We start from the raw sequence: 22837 nt of genomic DNA on the forward strand, positions 1-22837 counted from the left end.
GAATGATTTTATTCCGTGCATGTCATTGTCAAATAATTAAAATAACCCACTTGTCAGATTTATATCTCTATTTAGACGTGAAAATAGCCAAACTCAATAAATTATTTTAGTGCACGTCATTGTCAAATAATTAAAATAGGAGTTATTCGTCGGATTCATTAAGTATTTATTTTTGAAAAGTTAAATGAAGATTAAATTTAGTTAATTGAACCTGAATTTCATTAAAAATATTCATTACATCTAAACCCTAAACCTGAATCTCATATTTTCCACAACTATTTAAATAAATAACTAAAATTCAAATTAAAGAAATACTTATACATTAAATAGAAAATGGATTACCTTTCACTTTGTCAATTTAGGATTTTCATAATTCTTTTTTCTTTTTTAGGAAAATGTGTAACATCCCAAAAATACAGTGTAAAACCATATACGAGAATAATCACATATTAACAATACTACATATCAGTTTAACACTTAGCGATATACGATTACGGCCGAACGACCTTACATAACAGCAGAAAATTTAAAACCGTATGCTAGCTACCACTAGACCGAACGGTGTACAAAATAACTTATACCGAACAATCTTACAAAAGATAAAGCTAACAATAGACCGAACGTTCCTAAGGTTCGACCTCCACTTCTGCTGCATCTTCCAATACTTCTTCCAGCAGCTCTTCTCCTTCTGCTCACATCCACACGGATGATCATTGCAACAGGACAACGACAGGACGCACAACACAAACAAAATGATAAACATGGTAAGCTTATGTAATTTAATTTATTCAATAACAACATACAACATTCATAATTAAACCAACAACACCCAAATCATCATTCATACATCAAGGCATGCAATTAACGACCACTTGACTCTGACTGTCCAGACGATATGAATCATGTGTAGCTACGACGTTCGTACACCCGGGTGATGTAGTAACTGGGATACCCTCAACAGCTGTCACCCGAGGTTGATCCGTTCCGTCCAAGAGGACCTCCTGTCATTCTCACACATGACTTACTCCTCTCTACTTGAGAATGAGTAATCATGGAATATCAGGATAAACACCCGCTAAGTTTTGCCCACATTCATACTTTACCAATCAATAACCACTTTCTGAGATATTCCTCTCTGGAATACTCGTTCATAATCAAACTATTTCATTTACATCACATTTCAAATTTTCTTATACTTCATCAATATATTCAACTGAAATAAGATCACACTTTCTCATCATAACATAAGTCCAACTGGAATAACACTTCTTAGAAACTAACATGACCGAGCGCTACTTATCCACTTCAACAAACAGACCCCTAAGAGTTCAAACCGAACGCCACGAAGCCTAGGCCGAGTACTAAGACTTTAGACCGAACACCTTTTAGAAACCAACATTGTTTGATACCCAATACTAATACTGATGAGAAACTATGAAGTAACGGACGGTATCGAGTTTGGCTGAATACTCTTATTCTAAAATGGTAATAATAAATTACTGAAACGAGACCCCGCGTTTGGTTTAAGACCGAGCCCTGTAGAAAACCGTACACTATTGAACGAGCGCTGGTCCAAGACCAAGTACTTATCAGGAACAAGCGCTACTGAGATCGAACGCTTGGTCCAAGACTAGGCACTAATAAACTTACATAAAATGAATATATATATATATATATATATATATATATACACACACACACACACAATTGCGCCACACTTATTTATGCCTATCCAATATTATAACAAGATCTTCATTAACGAAATTCCTTGTAGAAGAATAACTTAATATAGACGGACGCTCAAAGGAAAACTGAACGATTAATACGAACTCTCGGTCACAGTTTACCTAATCGTATATAGTATTACAGAAAGACTCTTAGACATTATCCCTAAAGCATGAGAAATCAGGTAAGACCATGCACTCCCAAGAAGAACCGCGCTCGCTAATGACGCTCGACCATACTATCACCTTTACTCATAATACTACAGTTTGAATATTAAGCCCTATCTCAGCTCAGTTCACACGTATATCAGTCATCCATCCACACATCCAAACAAGCAGTACACACATATTTCATACTCATCAAATAATCAAACAACGTATCATGCAAACATACCCAAGTTCGAAACAAGGATTTAATCAAATTATATAAGCTTCCCTTACCTCTATACGTAACCGAACGCTCAACGATGCATAATGGAGCTCCCCACTACCAAATACTTAATGTTCGACAGTCACGTTTTAGGAGTACTGAACCAAACAAAAAACCAGAAACACTCAGAATTATACGATTCACTCAGGCGACCAGAAATAGAGGTTGGCACGCGAAAATAAACGAACGTGCTAAAGGGAAGGAAACTCACCAGCTCAGAATCACAAACCGATTGGTTTAAATGAAAGCTCTTGACGCCGGGAGTGTTCAAACGGTGCCTGAGAGGTGATCAGAAGAAGAAATTTTGGGTTTTTAGAGAGAAAGAGGAGAAAATGGTTTTTTTCAGAAATTTGGAGAAGAAAGAGAGCATGCAGAGAATGGCACGACATTTGAAATTTTCGTATTAAGTACTACCGTCACCCAAAACCAAACGGCCACTCTCTTGCAGCCACTTGTTTTCCACTAACTGAAACACTCACTCACTCCTTGACACATGGATCCAACTACTCGGGGTTTTCAGTGAGTTTTTAAAGGTGTGACAGAATGTATTTCATGTAAAAAATTCTTTCTTAATGTATCCATTTTAATTTAGAAATATCTTATACCAATCACATTTTAAATTATTTATAAAATATATTTATGGTTTTAACCTGCCATAAAATACTATAATCAACACGGGTCTTTCCCCTGCAATGAGAAGAGTAAGAAGATAAAATGAAATGGGAAGTTTGTTTTTTATATGAGAAATGAATAATACTTTTAATAAACAAGGAAGACCAATTTCCACCGTTGGATTGAAGGAGAAAATGATGAAAAACGTTGTGTATGATTTGCTCATTAAAATGTTAATTAAATTTCTCAAAAATATAAAATACATTCAATACTTATCATTTGTTGCTATACTTATCCACCCAGATTGCTAACAGTGATTTGCACAAGAAAAAGTAAAACTATTATTGCTAACATTAATATGCATAAGAAATTAATTGGACAAAAAATGTGGACTCCAATTTTTTAAATTAAGTTTAAATGCAAAATCTAATTATAAGGATATTTATTTTATTTATCATCATTATATTGTATTAAAGGTTATTCTATTTATCATACTTATATTGTGTTTAGAGTTATTATATTTATCATGATTATATTGTGTCTAGGGTTATCATAATTATATTATGTCTAGGGTTACCTAATTATCATATACTCTAGTATCAATTTATTCTTATAAATAGAAGAGTATGAGAGGATCAATCAAATTTTCTATAATTATTTTATATTTTAGTTCTCAAGTCTAATATTTATTGTTATGTTTAAAAAGTTTTCTTTTTTATATGATGATAAAAATTAGCTGATTTTTATCTGCTGAAACAATTATTAATTTAATATATTGTCATTTTTTCTTCTAAGTTTTAACTATTTTTGTTTTTAATACAAAATATTTTTAATTTTTTTTATTACATTTACTAAATTTTGATTAATCTAGTTACAATATGTTTTGGTTGGTCTATGATTTTGATACATTCTTCCAATTATTGCTATTAAAGTTATCACATGCTAAATTTAATAACATTTAAGTCTAATGATAACTCATTTATTGATATTTTTATCTTTCGAATATGGCTTGATAAAAAGTTTTTATAGATATTAAAATAGAAGACGAGTATTTATTTTAATGTATATTAATTTGAGATAAAATTTAGATAATTCCCTTAACAATTTAATAATACATAAATGTTTGACTTTGTAATATATATATATATATATATATATATATATATATATATATAATATTATATTATATTTTGAATTCGTATAAAAAATATTAATCAAAATAAATGGTTAATAAGTTCTTATTTACCATTAATATTTTTGTGAGTTTTAATATATGAACGTGTGTTGGATTCTTAAAAGGATGTTAACGTCCGTGAATGAATATCGACATTCGTTAGAGATACTGAGTTTTATCCGAAAAACAAAAATAGAGACCTATTTGTGATACGAAGAAGATTTCAAAGCTTTGCAAATTCATGCCGACGAAAACTTCGAATCAATTCCAACACCTACGTTGGTGGTAGGAGAAATCTGCTATGATTCTTATCACTATAATTTCTTATTTCTATCTGTAATAATTTTGAAGCGACACTATAGTTGCTAATAGGAATTTGCATAAGAAAAAGTAAAACTATTATTGATAACATTAATATGTATAAGAAATTAATGAGACAAAAAAATTGTGGACTCCAATTTTTTAAATTAAGTTTAAATGCAAAGTCTAATATGTTTTTTATTTTATATTTAAAAATTTTTCATTTATAAAAAAATTGGCTTATTTTCATCTACTAAATTGTGACAATTATTTATTTAACATATTGTCATTTTTTCTTCCAGTTTTAACGATTTTTGTTTTCAACACAAAATACTTTTAGTTTTTTTTATTACCTTAACTAAATTATGATTAATCTAGTTAGAATATGTTTTGGTTTGTCTATGATTTTAATAGATTCTTTGTTATTAAAGTGATCACACCCGAAATCTAATAACAATCTAATGATAATTGATTTTTTTATATTTTTATCCTAATATAGATAAAAAGTTTTATAGAAATTAAAATAGAAGACGGTAATTGTAAGAGTCTGAAAAAGTTTAAGGCCATTGGGCCCTATGTGGGGCAGCCAGGTCCATCAGTTTAAGGCCAGCTTAACCTTAGGAAGGGCCTCTCAGAATTATTTTCCAACTTTCTTGAGCTCTTTCCTTTTCTCTCTCTAAAACCCTTGCCCTAAATGTTTTCTCTGCCTTCTCTTTAAATTTCCAACTCTCTGAATCGTTCAATCTTGGGTTGGAAGTGCTCAGACGTTCACCACACTAAAGGCTTCCTTTTGAACCGATCATATTTTCTTTTGGACCGGTAAGTCGTTTTTCCCTTCTCTTTCACTATCTTCGAACCTAGAGCATGCAACAGTACTGGTTGTAGTTACTAGGGGGTGTCGTTTTCCTGTTTCTGCCAAATAAAGCTCTAAGAGCGGTTACTGTCACCACCTTGGTGGTTTGTAGGGTTTGGTTGAGTTCTCATTTGGTGAAACACCGTAAAGGAGCGTTCCTGTGAGCTTGGTAGTTCGACTCTGAGGTAAGGGGAGCTAGCTATGTATTCTTCTTTGTGTTGTTAAAACGTATGATGTATATTTTTGATAAATTAGTTTTCTTGCTGTCTTAATGTTAAGTGTATTTTTATGGTAAACATGTTGATTGGAATCTGTTGAATATGTGAAAGTGTGTATCCATGATGTACTAAACCTTGTTTGACTTGGATGAGCATGTGTGGGTTGTACTGGTTCTGGATTGGAGTAAGAACTCTGGGAAATAGTTAAAATGGAGGGTGAGTGAATACATGTACTGTTTCAGGTTACTGTGAGGGAAGGGGAGTACCAAAATTGGACAATTGGAGTCTAGTACCATAGGGCATTTTGGATGACTTAGATAAGTAACTTGGGACTTGTTGAGAGCACTGTGTTGGTAGGATAGAAGAATCTTAAAAACCTGAGTTGGCACATCCTTGATCATAGAGCAGCCCTGGCCTGGTCCAGTCAGTTGTGACTAGTCATATGTGCTGGCGTCGAAGGTGAGACTGATGCGTTCAGACATCTGATTCTTCTCCGATGACCAATTGGGTTAGCAAAGTGGGCATGAGGTGGAAATCATGTGTCAGTATGGTTAGAGGAGAAAGAGTGTTGTTTTTTGTCCTTTGAGAGGAATTGAGGTAAGGAGTTTGAGCATAGGTGGTCTTGAGTGCAATTGGACAGTGTGGTGGTCTTGTATGAGTCAATTAGAACATGTTAGGGTCATAAAACTGAGTAAAGTCATGTTTAAAATGGTAGAATCAAAATTGGGTCCTTGGGTTAATTAGATTGAAGGTTTAAGTTGAAATGTGGTAGAAATCACTCTAGAATCATGTTAAGAAGGGTTATAATCAATTAGACAAGTTTAATTAGGTGTGATACAAGAATTATGAGGGTTAGGAGTTGGAGAAAATAAATGAAAATGGTAAGGATTAGTGTGAGTGTGTGATTCTGCAGAATTCACGTTCTGCAGATTATGCAGTGTCGCTATGCGAGTTGTCTCGCATAGCGAGACCCTAAAAAAGGTGCTCACTGTCTTGGAAATTCCCAGTGCGAGTTGGTGCGTTGTGCGAATTTCCAGAGGGTGATGCTCACTGTTTTCGGACTCGCCATGGCGAATCCTGTCGCTATGCGACTGGTGGTGGTCTAGGATCACTGCCCATTTAATTCGAAGAGCGAGTGGGGTGCATAGCGAGAGGTTTGAAGTCTAATGTATGCCGCGAATTAATTCGCCATGCGAAATACGGTGCGCTATGCGAATTTTAGTTGTCCTTTTGTCAGGAAAATTCGCCCAGCGCATCAAGGGGGGTGCGCTATGCGAATTTTAGCTTAAAAACACTCCCCTCGTCAGGAAAATTCGCTTAGCGCACCAAGGGTGGTGCGCTATGCGAATTTTTGCTGTCTAGCCTTGCATCTTGGTGCGTTGTGAGACCTGGTTCAGTGAGTTTCATATTTTTCCACATCTGTTTGAGCTGTTTGATGTTGTTTGACTTCCTGGATGTATGTATGGTGTTGTTGAGTGGTTGTAAAGCATATGAATGTGAACTACATTGATGTAATTGAGTATGAAGTGGACATCTCAGGGTGAGATGATTGAAAGTGATGTGTGGGGTGTTGTTGTTGTTCTGTATAACTGTATGGAGCTTTGAACTGGTATGTCTATCCCTACACTCGAAGCACTGTTCATGCTCAAATAGAGGAGAGCAGTGTAAGTGGTGAGAGTAGAGGGAGGTCCTCGTCTATAGTCTTAGAGTTTAGACATAGACAGATTGGGGGATTTACCTTGCATAGTGTTGGGGAGTGCCAGCTGAACTATGCAAGTGCAAAGACGACCAATAGTTCGACAGTTATACAAATCCGGATGAGTCGTGTGGGTGTGTGAATCGTGGTTTAAAGTGGTATGCCTGGATTGTTCTTTTATATGTAACTGAGCATGATGACATGAATTGATTTTATTATATGATTATTGCTTGTTTACCTAGCTCACCCTTGCTTCTGTGTTGTGTGCTGCTTGTGTATGTTTCTTTGGCGATGATCATCCACTTGGATGGGAGCAGATGTTGTCGAGGAGGTTCCCTTGGAGCAAGAACTAGAGGATACTGATGTTGCAGTGTAGTCTACTTAGGAAATTCCTATTTGAACGCTTGAAGTGTTCAATACTCTGAACTGTTAAGTTTAAAATTCTGCCTTCATTTTGGATGACTGTAATTCCACACTTAATTGCACGTCATACTCTAACTGCTATCTTTATTTGGATGTTGACTCCTATATTATATGATTGTGGTTATTATATAATCGGATGTCACAGTAATATTCTCGGAGTTTTTATTTTAATGTATATTAATTTGGGATAAATTTTAGATAGTTTCTTTAATAATTTAATGATATTTTTTGTGAGTAACTTTCTATTAATAAAAAAAATAAAAATTGAATCAAACCCTAGCCTTTTATCAGATATATTATATTTAGAACTCATCTAATAATATATTAATCAAAATAAATGGATTAATAAGTTCTTATTTACAATTAATATTTATCATAATTTTTAATCATTGACAACTTCTTTTTAATTTTAGTAAATATTTTCATCGAGAATTTCTAAAAGAAAAAACTCAAAAAAATAGTAATCACTAGACATAATAAAGTATTATTAAACTTAACTTAAGTGTGCACTTGATGATAATAATCACTAGACATAATAAAGTATTATTAAACTTAACTGGTATTTACTTGATGATAATACTTAACAAAAATGTTTTAAAACTATAGACGAGATCAAAATATGATATTCGAAGACGAGTCAAATATGCTTTTTTTAAAAAAAAAAACCAAAAACTATGTTTGTTAATTTTTTTTTTTAAGTTTATTTTTTCTAAACATGTTTTTACCTAACTTATATTTTCAAGAAGAAAGCATATTAAACACGACTACCAAAATTGGACTGATTTTTATGGAAAAACCAATTAGCTAAGAGGACTTCAGAATAACTTGATTAAAATGATTCACAGAGAAAAAGACACTATGAAGTAAAATTGTTACAACATCTTACATATCTCAGAACAGATGGTCTTAACATATAGGAGGAATTTCACAGCTCATAGCCGACGGGAATAGCCTGAACCTCCACATTTCTTGCAGAAAATCAATCCTATAGAGTGGAAACACATGCATAAACAAAAAGAACAGTGAAGACAGTAAATAAGCCATGGTTGAACATGGAAAAAAGAGTATAATCTCTTTTTTTCCCTTGAGGGAATACAATATATTGATTTTCACGTACCAGATCAAACAATTCCTTATAAGTGGTAAAAGAAAGGAAATGCACCCAAAATATTCAGGTAAGAAAATGCAATGATTATAATTTGTTTTACACATATGATAACAGAGAGATATACCTGAACCCTTGCATACTTTACAGTTAATTAACCCCATATCTTGCTTCATCTTGCCATAGTCACAAAACACGCATTTTGTCCCACCTGTTTGTCAGCAACGGCATTCAAAATAGTATCTTCTGTCAACGATACTGAAACAAGTTCCCATTTATTTCACACATGCAATGTAAAAACGCAGGTCAATGCACACTTACAGGAATCACAATAGTGAGAGGGGCAATGACATTAGAAAGTAGAATTCTCATTCATAACCATCACTAAAATAGGTACTACAACACTTTCTTTATCCAATCCAAATGAACTATTGCCATAGAATACATCTCCATTCATAGTGATATAATTATTGAAAAGGGGTAAGGAGAAAATTTTGAAGTTATTGGGATAATGCAAGCGCAATCTTAATGCAAAAACAATTGGTGGAAGCTTTATATTCTCTATCATACATTGTAGTGGCTGAAAAACACAACATCAGTCATCAAGCCAAAAAATTAAAAGATCATATGTTACCCACTAACTTCTAAAGATTACCCTGATCCAAAAACTTTCACAAAGCACATGTCAGCCACTCCCTTTATGCAAATACAACAATCAGACGTGTTGCTGCTGGGAATATTTTTTGAAACTAGAACCAATTGGTCCTAAATGACAGCTTGGTTGAATGGGTTGAAAATAAGAGGTGAAGATTTTCACATGAAAAGCACTACATCTTTGACTGGTATGATAGAAACACCACAGAGAGTGGGAAATAAAACAATCTCCTTTCAACTCTGACCAATAACTTTAGTCCAAAACTGTTTCTATTCTTCACTTTCTCACTTGCTCAATCAAGCAGACCCCAAGTATCCTTATTCAAAACAATCATTATTCCCCAACTACAATGATTCAAGTCAATGTCCTAAACACATGAATAATGATATCCTCGTCACCAATATCTAAAATGTTCCTCGTATTGTTACCATCACGATTCAAGCCTCAATAATTCCCTAAAATTCAACACTAAAGCACAACAATGTTTAAGTTCAAATGCAGAAAGATAATTACCATTGCCACCACATCGCTCACAAGGCACCGGATCACCCTGCAAAACCCCATCACTCATTAACAAACAGAAGTATCAACTTTAATTTAACCCATAATGTTACCGTTAAAAAGTAGCACACACTTCCGTGAGCAAATGTTGATGCAGTTATGCATATGCATACTATATTACACTTCTGAATGAGGTAGGCTGCCAACATTCACCAACACCACCACCACTCTAAAAAAAATGTTTATCACTTTACGAAATCAAAACCCAAAAATTTCAGAAGATAATTATAAGTGTAAATTAATTTTCTCTTATAACTCACTTCCACATTGCTTTTCTTTCAGATCACTTATCACATTTATCATTCCCACTCCACAATTTTCCATAACCAAAATTGAAGCAGCAGAAAGTAAGCACAAGGCAGAAGTAACCATCTTAATTAAAGACAAGAAACATCATTCAATAAAAAGAAATAATTAGCAAAATTGGAAGCATGATATGCTAAAGTGAACACATTTCCGAAATATTAGATAAGTGAATACATAAACACTAAATGCACGTGGGTCTTATGGTGAAATAGTAAGTCTAACATTACATATAAAAACGAAAATAAAAAAGTTTTCGTTTTTATGTAAAGTGAGAGAAGCCCATAGTTAAAAGAATGAAAAGGGAGAACCTTGAGGCCAAGGAAGAGAGAAAGAGCAATGGCGGCCAAAACACTAACAGTAACTATGACTGTTTGGGTGTCAAAATAGAAAGTGGTGGCGACGCCGTTAAAGAGAAAAATGGGGTGAACGATCAAAAACAGTCTGGGCTTCTTGGTGGCTTTGCGTCTGAGATTGGAGGGGAATTGGAGAAGAGAACGAGAAGGTGTGGAAGAGCATGAACAAAGGTGAACCAAAGTGGAAGAAGGACTGAGAGAAGAAGATAGAGGATGAAGAGTGCGGTAAGGAAGAGTGGCCATTGATAAAACAAAATCAAATAATAATAATAATATTAGTATGTGGAGCTAAGCTCTTCAAACATGTCACACCGCGCGTGTTTTTTCTTTTTCTTTTGTTTCGCTTAACTTTTGTATTCTTTGGTTTATTTAGCAAAATAGGTTTTGATAAAAAAAGAATCATGGGCTTGGGCCATAACCCAAACACACAAAAATATAATGGGCTTTCCCGAAGCAAGAATACCCTGCCTACGGGTGCTTCTTCCTCCCTCCCTCCCTGTTTTAATCTGATGTTGCATGACTTTAATGGTGAACAGGAGATGGACATGTAGATGGTGGAGAAGAGAATAGAAAAGATGGAATAAGAATGAGCAAAGTGAGGAGAGAAAGGTTACAACAATGGAAAGGAAGAATGATAATATATTATACATTCATAAGAGCATAATAGTCTTTTATAAATTAATGGGGTGCAGGGAGTAGCGGCCCATGCCTACTCCTTCACTTATCATTCTTATTAAACTTTTTTTAGCATATGTATTGTTACAGAGTATTGTGTACATTATGGGACCTTTAACACATTCTATTTTTTTTTTATATTATGATTAATTTCTAAATAAAGTGATTATAAAATGTATCATATGATTTTGAATGAAACGGTTTAACCAGTCAACCATGTTATAATATAAACATGATTACGCATTATTCTCATATCAAGTGGATGTGAATAGAAAACAATCAATTTATTAAGAAATTAACTCTGACACTTATCAATTTAAAATAAAATATAATTATAATAAATTGAGTTTATCTTAATCCAAAGCTGGTTCTGAAATCTATATTTCAGTTAAAAAAATGTGTAATGACGTTTAATACACATCAATTACTTGAATAGTCGAATCTTTTATAATTTTGATTTCAAAATATCTTTTATAATAATTTTCAAATATAAACATGCCAACATAAATACAAACATTCAGATAACAACACGTGACATAGTAAACTATTGACTTTCGAACACATATCAAAGCATAAAGCTTTAATAAGATTGGTTCTCCAATTTTCCAAATTTAAATAATTTTAGTCAATAATAAATTGTTTAGTTACTGGAAAAAAGATATTGAATTGTTATCAAATTTTATTATGCTTTTATATTAAAGTTCATCTATGACGTAGCAGTGTCACCAGCCGCCATTGTCAACTCAGAGAGCATCAAATTATTAACAATTTGTATGGTAGTATTAACTTTTAACAAATTTCAAATTATGTTTTGAGAAGTATTAAAATTATTAACATTTTAAAATTTAGTTTTTAGATAGTGTTAAAAGAGTAACGTTTCTAAAATTTAAAAATTCATTAAATAAAAAGTGAAAAATAGTTTCTTAATCAATTGTCAATTAGAACAATGAGTTATGAAACTTGACTTTTTTTTAATATCTTTTGAAAAAAGAGCGAAAAAAATGTATAAATAAAAGAAGTGTAAAATGCAAGGCCCATAACAAAGTGCGTCTCAGGTAAAGACTCCACCAAACTTTTCAAAATTTATCATTGTATAAAATCCACCATTCGATCGAGAAATACATCCGATAGTTAGCTAAACTTAGCATTTGACCGAACTTATATTATCTTAACATCGGTTCAAAGAGATAATTGAGTAATAAAAAATTAAATAACTTAAGAAACACTATTATTCACATACCAATCTTAATATGTGCTTTAAAGGTCTATTTTATTATGAAACACTAGGAATGACTCTTAAATTTGATGACGAAGTCATATCACTTTGCAAGGATGAACACTGAGATTGTCACACTAACCATCTACAACACATAATAGTTGTTAACAATTGAATGCATTTTTTTATTCATTTGCCCTGAATGGAACTTAGCATCATTAATACATGCAAAGCTGACAATAAATTGAACATAGATCAATGTTAGATTTGATAATTGATTCCCGTTGAATTTAACTCATGAATCAACTTATGTTACATTTGAGTTAACAACTTGGTTTACTGTCAAAATTTATTGTCGAAAATAAGATAAACTCTACTTAACCAAAACCATCGAAAATAAGATAAACTCTACTTAACCAAAACCAGGCAAACTATGTTTGTTTTTTCACTGAAACATCATTCGACAAGGGGTTTCAAGAAAAAGAAAAGTAGAAGTAACTTGTGTGATGCTAAATTTGATTGAATCGAAAATCAAACATTCTTTACTAGTTGCAGTTCATGTAAACTAAGGATGACTGCATCGATCAGGATGCAATTTAAACCACTTTAGTGCTATTTTTTGTAACTTCAAAGATTGGAATGAAATCTTAGCTAGAAGATTACTGACATAAATAAAAGAAAATGGATTCTTTACTAAATAGATTATATTTTATCTTTCTAACAAGTTTTTTTCACTAACTTATAGCCTTTTTTTAGACATTTAAAAAGTTAACTTTTAGCATTATATATATAATTCCCTTTTATCCTTTAATAAATTATTAGCTTGATCTTTTAATATTTTCTACACAATATTGTATGTTTTTATTACTTCTCAAGAAAAAAAAATCATATGATATTTTTTAGTTTTATTTTTATTACATTATATATTATGAGAATAAAGAATAAATATTTTTTCATATTTTTAACATTAAACTTCAATGTTTAGATTGGTATCTTATATTTTTAAAATAATATATTAAGATAATGATGTCTCCTTAAAAGTATAACATTTTACATTACTTTAAATTTTAATGAAAACTAATTTAAAATATAGCTTAATATGAATATTATAAAAAACATAATTGTAAAATACGATAAAAAAAATAAAATTAAAATGATTAATTTATAAATAAAAATTAAAAATGTTGAAAATTAACCTATATATTTTTATTATTTTTGTATTTTCCTAACATATAATTACTACTAGCTTAGTTTTCTTTCACTAGTTACAAGCTTTAATAAATTAGTTAGTTTTCCAACTTCTAATTAATTTCATGTTAATTTTGTCAAGAATAACTTATATACTGCCTTGATAAAAGTAATATTATACTTAATTTCATTAAAACACTTTTATATATCACATCTCATTCAACAAAATGTATTTATAAAAATAATTATTATTATTATATATTTTTATTAGAAGATAAAAATATTATTATTATTAATATTTTTTTATTTGTTATAGACAAATATTATTAATAATTTTCAAACAAAATCATGTTAGACATCTACTAATCATTTGTTATCAAATGAAAATTTATTATAAAATAAAATAAAAGAATATATAGATATCATACCAAATATAATTAATAATTTCATGTAATAATATTTTTATCAAATCAAATAGGGTTAAATATGTTTTTAGTCCCTAAACTATTGGCCGTTTCTGGTTTTCGTCTCTCTTTCAAAGTAAGGTACAATTTGGTCCTCATTCTTTTCGAAAACGTTCGTTTTAGTCCTCGAAAACTAACACCGTTTAAAAAGTTGGTCCTCATTTAGCAACAAAATGAGGACTAAAACCAAAGTTCCGAGGACTAAAACGAACGTTTCGAAAAGAATGAGGACCAAATTGTACCTTACTTCGAAAGAGGGACGAAAACCAGAAACGACCAATAGTTTAGGGACTAAAAACATATTTAACCCAATCAAATATAATGAAATTCATTATCATTATCTTTTCCATAATATATTATAAGTTAATAAAAAATAATCTAAAAAATGTAAAAAATATATTTTCATGTAATTATTGATGGCACTCCTAACATAAGTCAATAAAAAACAAATGTCTCTCTTTATAATTGTTTTTTCTCTGTAGATTAGAAAAAATAAGCAAGACTTAATTTGCTCTAATATATGTTTATTGGCTACACTATTATGTGAAGCAAATTCTTATAATGGCAACCAAAAACACTCACATTTGAAATTAAAGTGTTCAACAAAGAAAAGAAGAGAATGATGACTTACCGGTAGATTTGAAGAGCTTGAGTTGGAATTTTAATGAAGGTTGATTTCAAACACTCTATTACAACAAAACTCATTTTTTTTTTATCAAATCAAAGTCAAAAGGTTAGAGATGAAATAATGTTTGTTATTTTAGGCCTAGTTCAGTATTTATAACCTTTTTTTTTTTTCAAAAAATCAGTAAGATTTTGATTTTTACTTTTTATGATCCATCCAGAATATTCTATAACAAAATCTTGCATCTTTAAAATCCATATACGAGATATTATCAGCTACGTACATAAAGAAACCAATCTATATGTACCAAAACTATTTAAGCCTTAATTATGTTTTTCTTCTTCTATATTTTGGTTTTTATTTAGACATATTAGTACGATATTTTTGTATTAATTTTATATTGTTGAGAAAAATCTATTTTTAAATATTTATAATTTTAATTTGTAAAAAAATGTATAGATCAATCATTTTAATTAGTTTTTTATTTTCAATTATTATATTATTCAATTATTATTATCCCTATTTTATTATGCTAATTAGTGGAGTGGTTAATAAATAATGTAACATAAAAATAATAATGCAGCAGCACTAATATCTCTCATGCACAATATAGAAATAGTAAAATAAAATTTTCAAATAGTTTCACAATTAAAATAAAAATGTTACATAAAAATATCAGAAAACTATACTAAAATTACAAAATTTATTACACAAGATTAAGAATATCTTATTAGATTATGAATATTTTATGTAATTAAAAATAAATGAAAAGATTGTCATATCGTTAAAAACAATTATTCAAAATACCAAAAATCTTAGTATTTGAAATCTTATACACATGTTGTAATATGAATTTTCGTAGATATTTATTTGGATACAAATCACATCTATTATTATGTTACATTAATGAGTTTTAAATATATGATAATAATATTTTGGCATAAGTTTCAAATATATATATATATATATATATATATATATATATATATATATATATATATATTAACTTTTAGTATAACTTTGATGTTTGTTTATAAACTTCTTATTACAAAATTTAAAGTAATTTGAAAATATAAATGTAATGAAACATTCATGATATAATTAAATGTGATGTAATATTTTTCATTTTTTTAACTAAAGATAAATATACTTTAACTTTTAATATGAGGGTATTTATTTTTGATGTTTATATTATTTGATAGTAAGGGAAGAGATTGTTTGTTTTTCGAAAACATTTCTAAAAAACGCATCATACTGATGTAATGTTTGTTTGGTAAGAAGGTCACAAAAACTAATAATATTCTTTAATTTATGCTAAATAGTGCTTTAAATGTTGAGTAGTTAAAGTAGAGATGCACTGATTTACATATTAAATTCATTTCATTCAAAATTCAAAATAATCAATTAAAGATATACATAACTGTATGTTGTAATTTTTTTTAGTCTTATAAAAATTATACCTCGGAAGTTTTATATTAAAGTATGGAAAGAATAGATTTAGGAAACAAAATAACGTTTTCCATTGTCAAATAACTTTAATTTTCTAAATCCAAATTAATTAATTTAGTGTCCTGTCAAGATATACAAGTAAATGTTTGTCTCTGAATTTATTCTTATTTTGCTTTTCGATCTTCGAAATATTAAAAATAATCTTATTTAATTTACACAAATAAACGTCAAAAGGTAATTAGACAAAAATAACATTGTTACTGTGGATGAATTGATCATCCATGAAAAAATTGTTAATGGATAAATTAAATGAATTTTATCAGATGAATTATGGATAGACTAAATTTCTAAAATACTTGTTAGTATTAATGTATTAATACTAACATTTGGCACATCATGGCTTGTGCGTAGCAGATAAAAGGAATTCACATAGGATACTTCACATCTTAAGATATTTCATGTGTTAAACTAATCAATTATATAGCAATCATGCACTGAACATTTCTAGTAAATGTAGCAAGATCACAATCATGCACCGAACCTACTACACTTTTAGATATATTTTGTAGGCGACTAGGACTAAGAGTTCATGTATTGGCATCATTCATAATTACCTATTAAACGGCAAGAAATTATCTTCATGAGTGATAATTATTCGTTTTTTTCTATTTTTCTACACATCCAACCATTTCATCCTGCACCCATTTCCAAAATTACTCTCTAATTAATGAGGTAGTTATGTATTAATTTTTTTTTTGTTGAGTGTTGTTTTTTAAGATTATGCTTCCAGTTGCATAAATTTATATTATCGGATTTGGATATATAGTAAAGAACAACACATCAGATCAGATGTCCACGTGCAAAGAAGAATAAACTTTAAAAGTCATTAATCGGGTATAAAAATCCAAAAATCACAACATTAAATATCGAAATCTGATAAAGAAAGAATCGGATATTAAGATCCGATGTTTTGCCTCTCGGATGTGCATATCAGATTCAACATTAAGTATGAAATCCGATGCTTTGCTTTAATTAGCTTCTCTGTTTTGAATGAAATCCTATGTCTGATCCATGCTCATTATATACCATTAATTTCCTTATTTTTTTGGTAATGATATTTGAATTGATAAAATAGGCATTTGAGTTTTATGATTCCTTTGTCATTCATGTGAATTTCATCATTTATGCTGAAAACGTAATCTTTACATAAACTTCCAAGAAGTTTCACGACAAATCATGGAGACGTAGTGTCAAAACTGTGTTTCTAAACCTTCCAGATAGCACTGAATGCAATATGTGGTCACTTGCTGATGTTTAAATATGTGGAAATTTCTCGTTTTGATATTCACATAATTTAACAAAAGTTCTACTGAAATAGACTATCGATCCCACTAAACTCATAACAACCCTGAGAAGATAAGTGACGATATCCCTATGGAGATTAATGATGATTCTGAGGAAATTTTGGATGAGCAATGTATCCGAAAGACTGGAGTAAAAAATACACAGTTACCTTCTCAACCTTGTAAGAAAATGAAGAATAGCATGATTATAAATGTTGGACGAAGACAAAGCCGCAATGAGTTTTTATAACTTTTGACATGTTCTATTTTTCAGAACAAAAGAGAAAAAACAATTTTCATAATAAATAGTTTAGTTCCTGAAAAAAGATATTGAATTGTTATCAGATTTATTATGCTTTTATATTAAAGTTCATCTACGACGTAGCAGTGTCACCAGCCGCCATTGTCAACTCATAGAGCATCAAATTATTAACAATTTTTATGCTAGTATTAAATTTTAACAAATTTCAAATTATGTTTTGGGAAGTATTAAAATTATTAACATTTTAAAATTTAGTTTTTAGATAGTGTTAAAAGAGTAACGTTTCTAAAATTTAAAAATTCATTAAATAAAAAGTAAAAAATAGTTTCTGAATCAATTGTCAATTAGAACAATGAGTTATGAAACTTGATTTTTTTTTTTAATATCTTTTGAAAAAAGAGCGAAAAAAATGTATAAATAAAAGAAGTGTAAAATGCAAGGCCCATAACAAAGTGCAATAAATAGTTATGGTGGGCTGGTTCCTGTTTTAGCCGCCATGAAATCATGCGTCTCAGTAAAGACTCCACCAACTTTTCAAAATTTATCATCGTATAAAATCCACCATTCGATCGAGAAATACATCCGACGGTTAGCTTAACTTAGCATTTGACCGAACTTATATTATCTTAACATCGGTTCAAAGAGATAATTGAGTAATAAAAAATTAAATAACTTAAGAAAATATAAGTATCTTTATTAAGTCTTTAATAAGTTTAAATGAAGTTATATGGTAATTAAATTGGCTTTAACCAATATTCATTAGAAAAACTATAAATACAAATGAGAATGAGGTGATATACATATTTAATAATGTATTTATTATCTTCACATTTAAATTAAACTAACTATAGTATCAAAAAAGTTTTAACAAGTATCTCAATCATCACAAAACAATTAGGAGCAAGTTTTAGATGACAATCTGTTTAAAAATAATTGATTAATGTCACGTACCAAAACATTTTAAAGCCCACAAGAGGACCAAGCAAATACTTTCTAAACTCACATAGAGACCAAGAAACATGACAACCAACATTGTTCCGAAAAAAGCTTTAGACAAACAACTTGATCCCAAAGAAACATGACAACCAACATTGTTCCGAAAAAAGCTTTAGACAAACAACTTGATCCCAAAGAGATGATGGGAATCTTGCAAAAGAGGATGGGTGAAATGTAGAATAGGTATGAGGAAGAGTTGAAAACCCTCTATGTTAAAAATGCAACCATGTGGCAAGGTCATGGCCCAAAGGATCTTGTGTCCTCCACCCCAACCCTATTGAGACTAACAAACAACATGACAAACCTGACTGTACGATTCAGGAGAGAAATGGAGCTAGCAAGGATCATGACCCATCCATTGCAAAAGCGGACACGATCAATTGAAAATTTTAGTTCATCCTCCTCAGCATATAAATTAACCTCAATCTCGGTAATAGATACTTCCGGGGAAGCATCCTCAAGAGCTTTACCCTTATTCTTTTCAATATTTACACTTGTGGCTACACTACCGATCGAGTATAAACTCCGCTCGTTTGATTTGTGACTGAAGACTCAAACGATGATGTTGACGATAAAGCATCATCAACATACCCCCAACTGTCTCAACCAGAAGACTCCTCAAATGAAGAAAGACGAATGATGAACATTATTACCTTAAACAGAAAAGCGAACGAGAAGAAGCATTAGGAAGAAAATATGAAAATGAAAGCTCAACCATACCCCTAATAATAGAGATAGGTAACTCAACTACCACGACTCAAAATGATCTTATGTTTAACATTCCCATATAGGTGCAAAGTTAAAAACATCATAAATTTTACCCTCAACCGTTGTAATACAATGTGAACTGTAGGCTAACCAAGCAATTGGAACAAAAATGAGATCGGTTAACATAAACAAATCCCTTTGCAACTCTTTGATGTTACTCCAATTTGGTGACTTATGTACATTATAGACCATCTGATAGAAAAATAGATCTGACACTCAACAAAACATTCAATCAAACTTACACTATTTTAACCAAAAAAATCGGACACTCAAAGAGAAAACGAGATGATAAAAAACTAAAATACAATATAAGGATCTAATTGAGTCTTTAATAAATTTAAAAGAAAATAGACATTATTAAACCGAATCCATTAAAATAATTTAAATAGAAATCCATATAAAATGATAGATAAGACATTTAATCAAATATTTATTATCCTTATCTTCACACAAAAAAAAACTTTAACATCATAAATAAATAAATAAAAACCTTTAACATATATCTAATCAGCATTGCCTAACACAAAAACATCTAAGAACAAGTTTTAGACAACACTCTACTTTAAAATAACCTATCCACATCACATACCAAAATAATTATAAAATTTTTAAGTGAAGAAAAGCTCCAACCCTACGCTAACCGGTTTCACGAGCTACGGTGAAGACGGCGTTAGAGTGAACGACACGTTTAAGAACTACGCTAACCACGGGAACAATCCAACGAACACGTTCGAGAACTACGGTGACGGTGGTGACGGCGCCGTTGATAGGTTCGATACTTACAGGGTTGAATCCAACGGCGGGAGTGACTCTTTTCTTTCAGAATTATGGAAAAGGATCAAATGGTGCTGACGTGGATTTCACGGGGTATGATAAATCAGATAATAGTAATTCGGATAAGTTCATTGGGTATGGAAAGGGTGGTGAGAAACAAAGGTTTGGGTTCTCTGGGTACCGGCGTCAACTCCTCTTTCGCTGAGTATGCCAAACAGGGCGTTAAAACATTTACGAATTACAAAAACGAGAGTTTCAGTGGCACAATGGTAAAAAAGTGGGTTGAGGAGGGTAAGTTTTTTCGGGAGTTTATGCTCAGAGAAGGAACAGTGATGGCTATGCCGGATATTAGAGATAAAATGCCTGAAAGGTCGTTTTTGCCCCGGGTAATTTTGTCTGAGTTACCGCTTACCGTTAATGGGGTGAACCGGGTTTTTGGGGTTGGTGTTGGTTCGAATTTGGAGAAGATCGTGATGGATTCGGTGAGCGAGTGCGAGAGAGCACCGAGCCAAGGTGAGAGGAAGAGGTGCGTGGGGTCCATTGAGGATATGGTGGACTTCGCCACAGGTGTGTTGGGTTCCAACGTGGTGGTTCGGACCACAGAGAACGTGAACGGGTCGAAGGGGAATGTGATGGTGGGTCGGGTGAATGGGATCCATGGTGGGGGAGTTACTGAATCAGTTTCTTGACACCAGAGTTTGTTTCCTTATTTGCTTTATTATTGTCATTCGGTTCCAAAGGTTCGGGTCTACGAAGCGGATTTGTTAGACCCGAAAAGCAAGGCCAAGATCAACCGCGGTGTTGCCATCTGTCACTTGGACACGTCAGCTTGGAGCCCATCTCATGGTGCTTTCTTGGCCCTCGAGTCGGGTCCGGGGCAAATTGAGGTGTGTCATTGGATCTTTGAGAATGACATGACTTGGAGCATTGGTGATTAAGTTGTTGGCAACATTGGCATTCCCGGTAACGTAACTTGTTTTGCTTCCCCCATTATGAAATGAAATAAGGTAAGGTAGCTTGGAATTGGGCTGCTAAGGCCGATAAGTTATTTTGCCATGCAATTGGGTAAGCATAATAAAAAAAAGGGTGTTGCTACCTCCACCACCACACCTTTCTCCCTCCACCTCCCCAATTTCTTTAATTCCAATTATATCTTCAAATTAAAATTTTTTACTTATACTATTTTAATTTATTTTAAACCTAGTTCTCCTACTTTACTTCCTGCACTCAATATTTCCATCTCTCAATTCCGTTTAACAATTTGTCTTCAGTTTTCCTCTACAACTCCATTTGTCTTCTTCGTTTTACTTCTCCTCATCTGTTTCTTTCTTCTTCATTTTCCTTACATTATTAAAATACATTAAAAATATATTCAAAAATAATAAATCAAAACATTTAAATTAAATTATTAAAATATTTCTAAAATAAAGAATAAACTAATAAAACAAACCCTAAAATTAAAAGGTGACATCCTTCAACGAATGTCAACATCCGTTTAAGGAAAAAACGGATGTCAACATCCGTTTAAGGAAAAAACAGATCCGTTTTTTCCTTAAACGGATGTTGACATCCGTTTTTTCCTTAAACGGATGTTGACATCCGTTGAAGGATGTTGACATCCGTTGAAGGATGTTGACATGCGTTGAAGGATTTTGACATCCGTTGAAGGATGTCACCTCTGTTTAAAGGTTACGTTTTTTATTTTAGGGTTTTATTTGAAGGTTTATTCGAATACGCACCTTGAGGAAGTAACACACGCACTGCACCACTCCACACATTGCACCACGAGAGCGACACTGCACCACGAGAGGGAGACTGCTTGATAATTCTTTCCACCACCATCAACCTTTACAACTTGTAGTATCTCACACCGACAAAAGAAAGAGAGAAAGAAATATAATGTTAAAATAAAAGAAAAATATTTTACTCATATACGAAGGACTGGAATAAGTTATTAGTGGAATAGGTTGTGAATGGGTAAAATTAAAAAATAATCCTAAAAAAAAATTTTACTTAGGGACAAAATAGTAAATGGGAGGTGGAGGAAGAAAGGTGTGGTGGTGGAGGGAGCAACACATTAAAAAAAAATAAAGAGAAAAGATGATAATCTTATAATTTCAAACAGATTAAAATATATTAAATTTAAATTTATTTGTTTTATGAAATAAGAGAATGGTTTTTATCACTTGAGTTTAGTTAAAATTTACTTTTGATATTAATTACAATTAATTATTATTGGTTATGGTTATGCTTTCTTTTATGTTGTTGGTGTACATCATTCTTTTTATATTTGTGTCAAGATTACTCGAAAGTTTTTTCAATTTACACTAGGAAAAAAAATTTGATTGGCTTATAAAATGATAACACTAACAATATCATTTCGAAAATGATCCCTATAGATTTTGATAAAAAAAATTAATTTCAGTAGTTCATTTTAATTGGCTGATTTTTCTTACTAATACTAATCTAAAAGTAATTTTGGTATATATTATTAGAAAAATAATTTCAATATTTTGAATCCAAAAAATCATATGTATTAACACCTAGTAAATTCTGATTTACATTGCTTAATAAATAATTTCAACGACATTGTTTAAAAAACTTCTATTCACTTCAGTCAAAAATTTGTTTTGTTAATGATCAACAACATAACGATTAAACAACATA

General features: G+C 31.2%; 2 protein-coding genes and 1 pseudogene across 3 annotated transcripts in view; 1 reads left to right on the forward strand and 2 right to left on the reverse strand.

Moving 5' to 3' along the window:
• The window catches only part of LOC148204605 (uncharacterized), a 79661-nt gene that overhangs the window by 15559 nt on the left and 41265 nt on the right, over positions 1 to 22837 (reverse strand). The window lies entirely within an intron of this gene.
• LOC124840039 (thylakoid lumenal P17.1 protein) lies at positions 8231 to 10698 on the reverse strand. 2 transcript variants are annotated; one of them, XM_047316024.2, is made up of 4 exons: positions 10366 to 10678; positions 9704 to 9740; positions 8663 to 8746; positions 8231 to 8415 (listed from the first exon to the last, which is right to left on the reverse strand). In XM_047316024.2, exons 1-4 carry the CDS (start codon positions 10651 to 10653, stop codon positions 8363 to 8365), a joined length of 462 nt encoding a protein of 153 aa, XP_047171980.1. In that variant the 5' UTR covers positions 10654 to 10678; the 3' UTR covers positions 8231 to 8362. The 2 variants fall into 2 exon arrangements, with proteins under 2 accessions (XP_047171980.1, XP_087950413.1); XM_088094287.1 differs by lacking the exon at positions 8231 to 8415 and having other exon boundaries at positions 8659 to 8793; positions 10366 to 10698.
• LOC124840044 (polygalacturonase 1 beta-like protein 2 pseudogene) lies at positions 18711 to 21226 on the forward strand (annotated as a pseudogene).

This window comes from Vigna umbellata, chromosome 1, assembly GCF_029865625.1.
Source record: "Vigna umbellata cultivar VRB3 chromosome 1, Vumbellata_1.0, whole genome shotgun sequence".
NCBI lineage: Eukaryota > Viridiplantae > Streptophyta > Magnoliopsida > Fabales > Fabaceae > Vigna > Vigna umbellata.

What these genes read in the sequence shown, in the direction of transcription:
- LOC124840039 (XM_047316024.2), bottom strand. Translation starts at nt 10,653, where the DNA reads ATGGCCACTCTTCCTTACCGCACTCTTCATCCTCTATCTTCTTCTCTC. An exon ending in CTCTCTTCCTTGGCCTCAAG is followed by an intron (nt 9,741 to 10,365) that starts GTTCTCCCTTTT and finishes GGGGTTTTGCAG; the next exon opens with GGTGATCCGGTGCCTTGTGA. An exon ending in TGAGCGATGTGGTGGCAATG is followed by an intron (nt 8,747 to 9,703) that starts GTAATTATCTTT and finishes GCTGACAAACAG; the next exon opens with GTGGGACAAAATGCGTGTTT.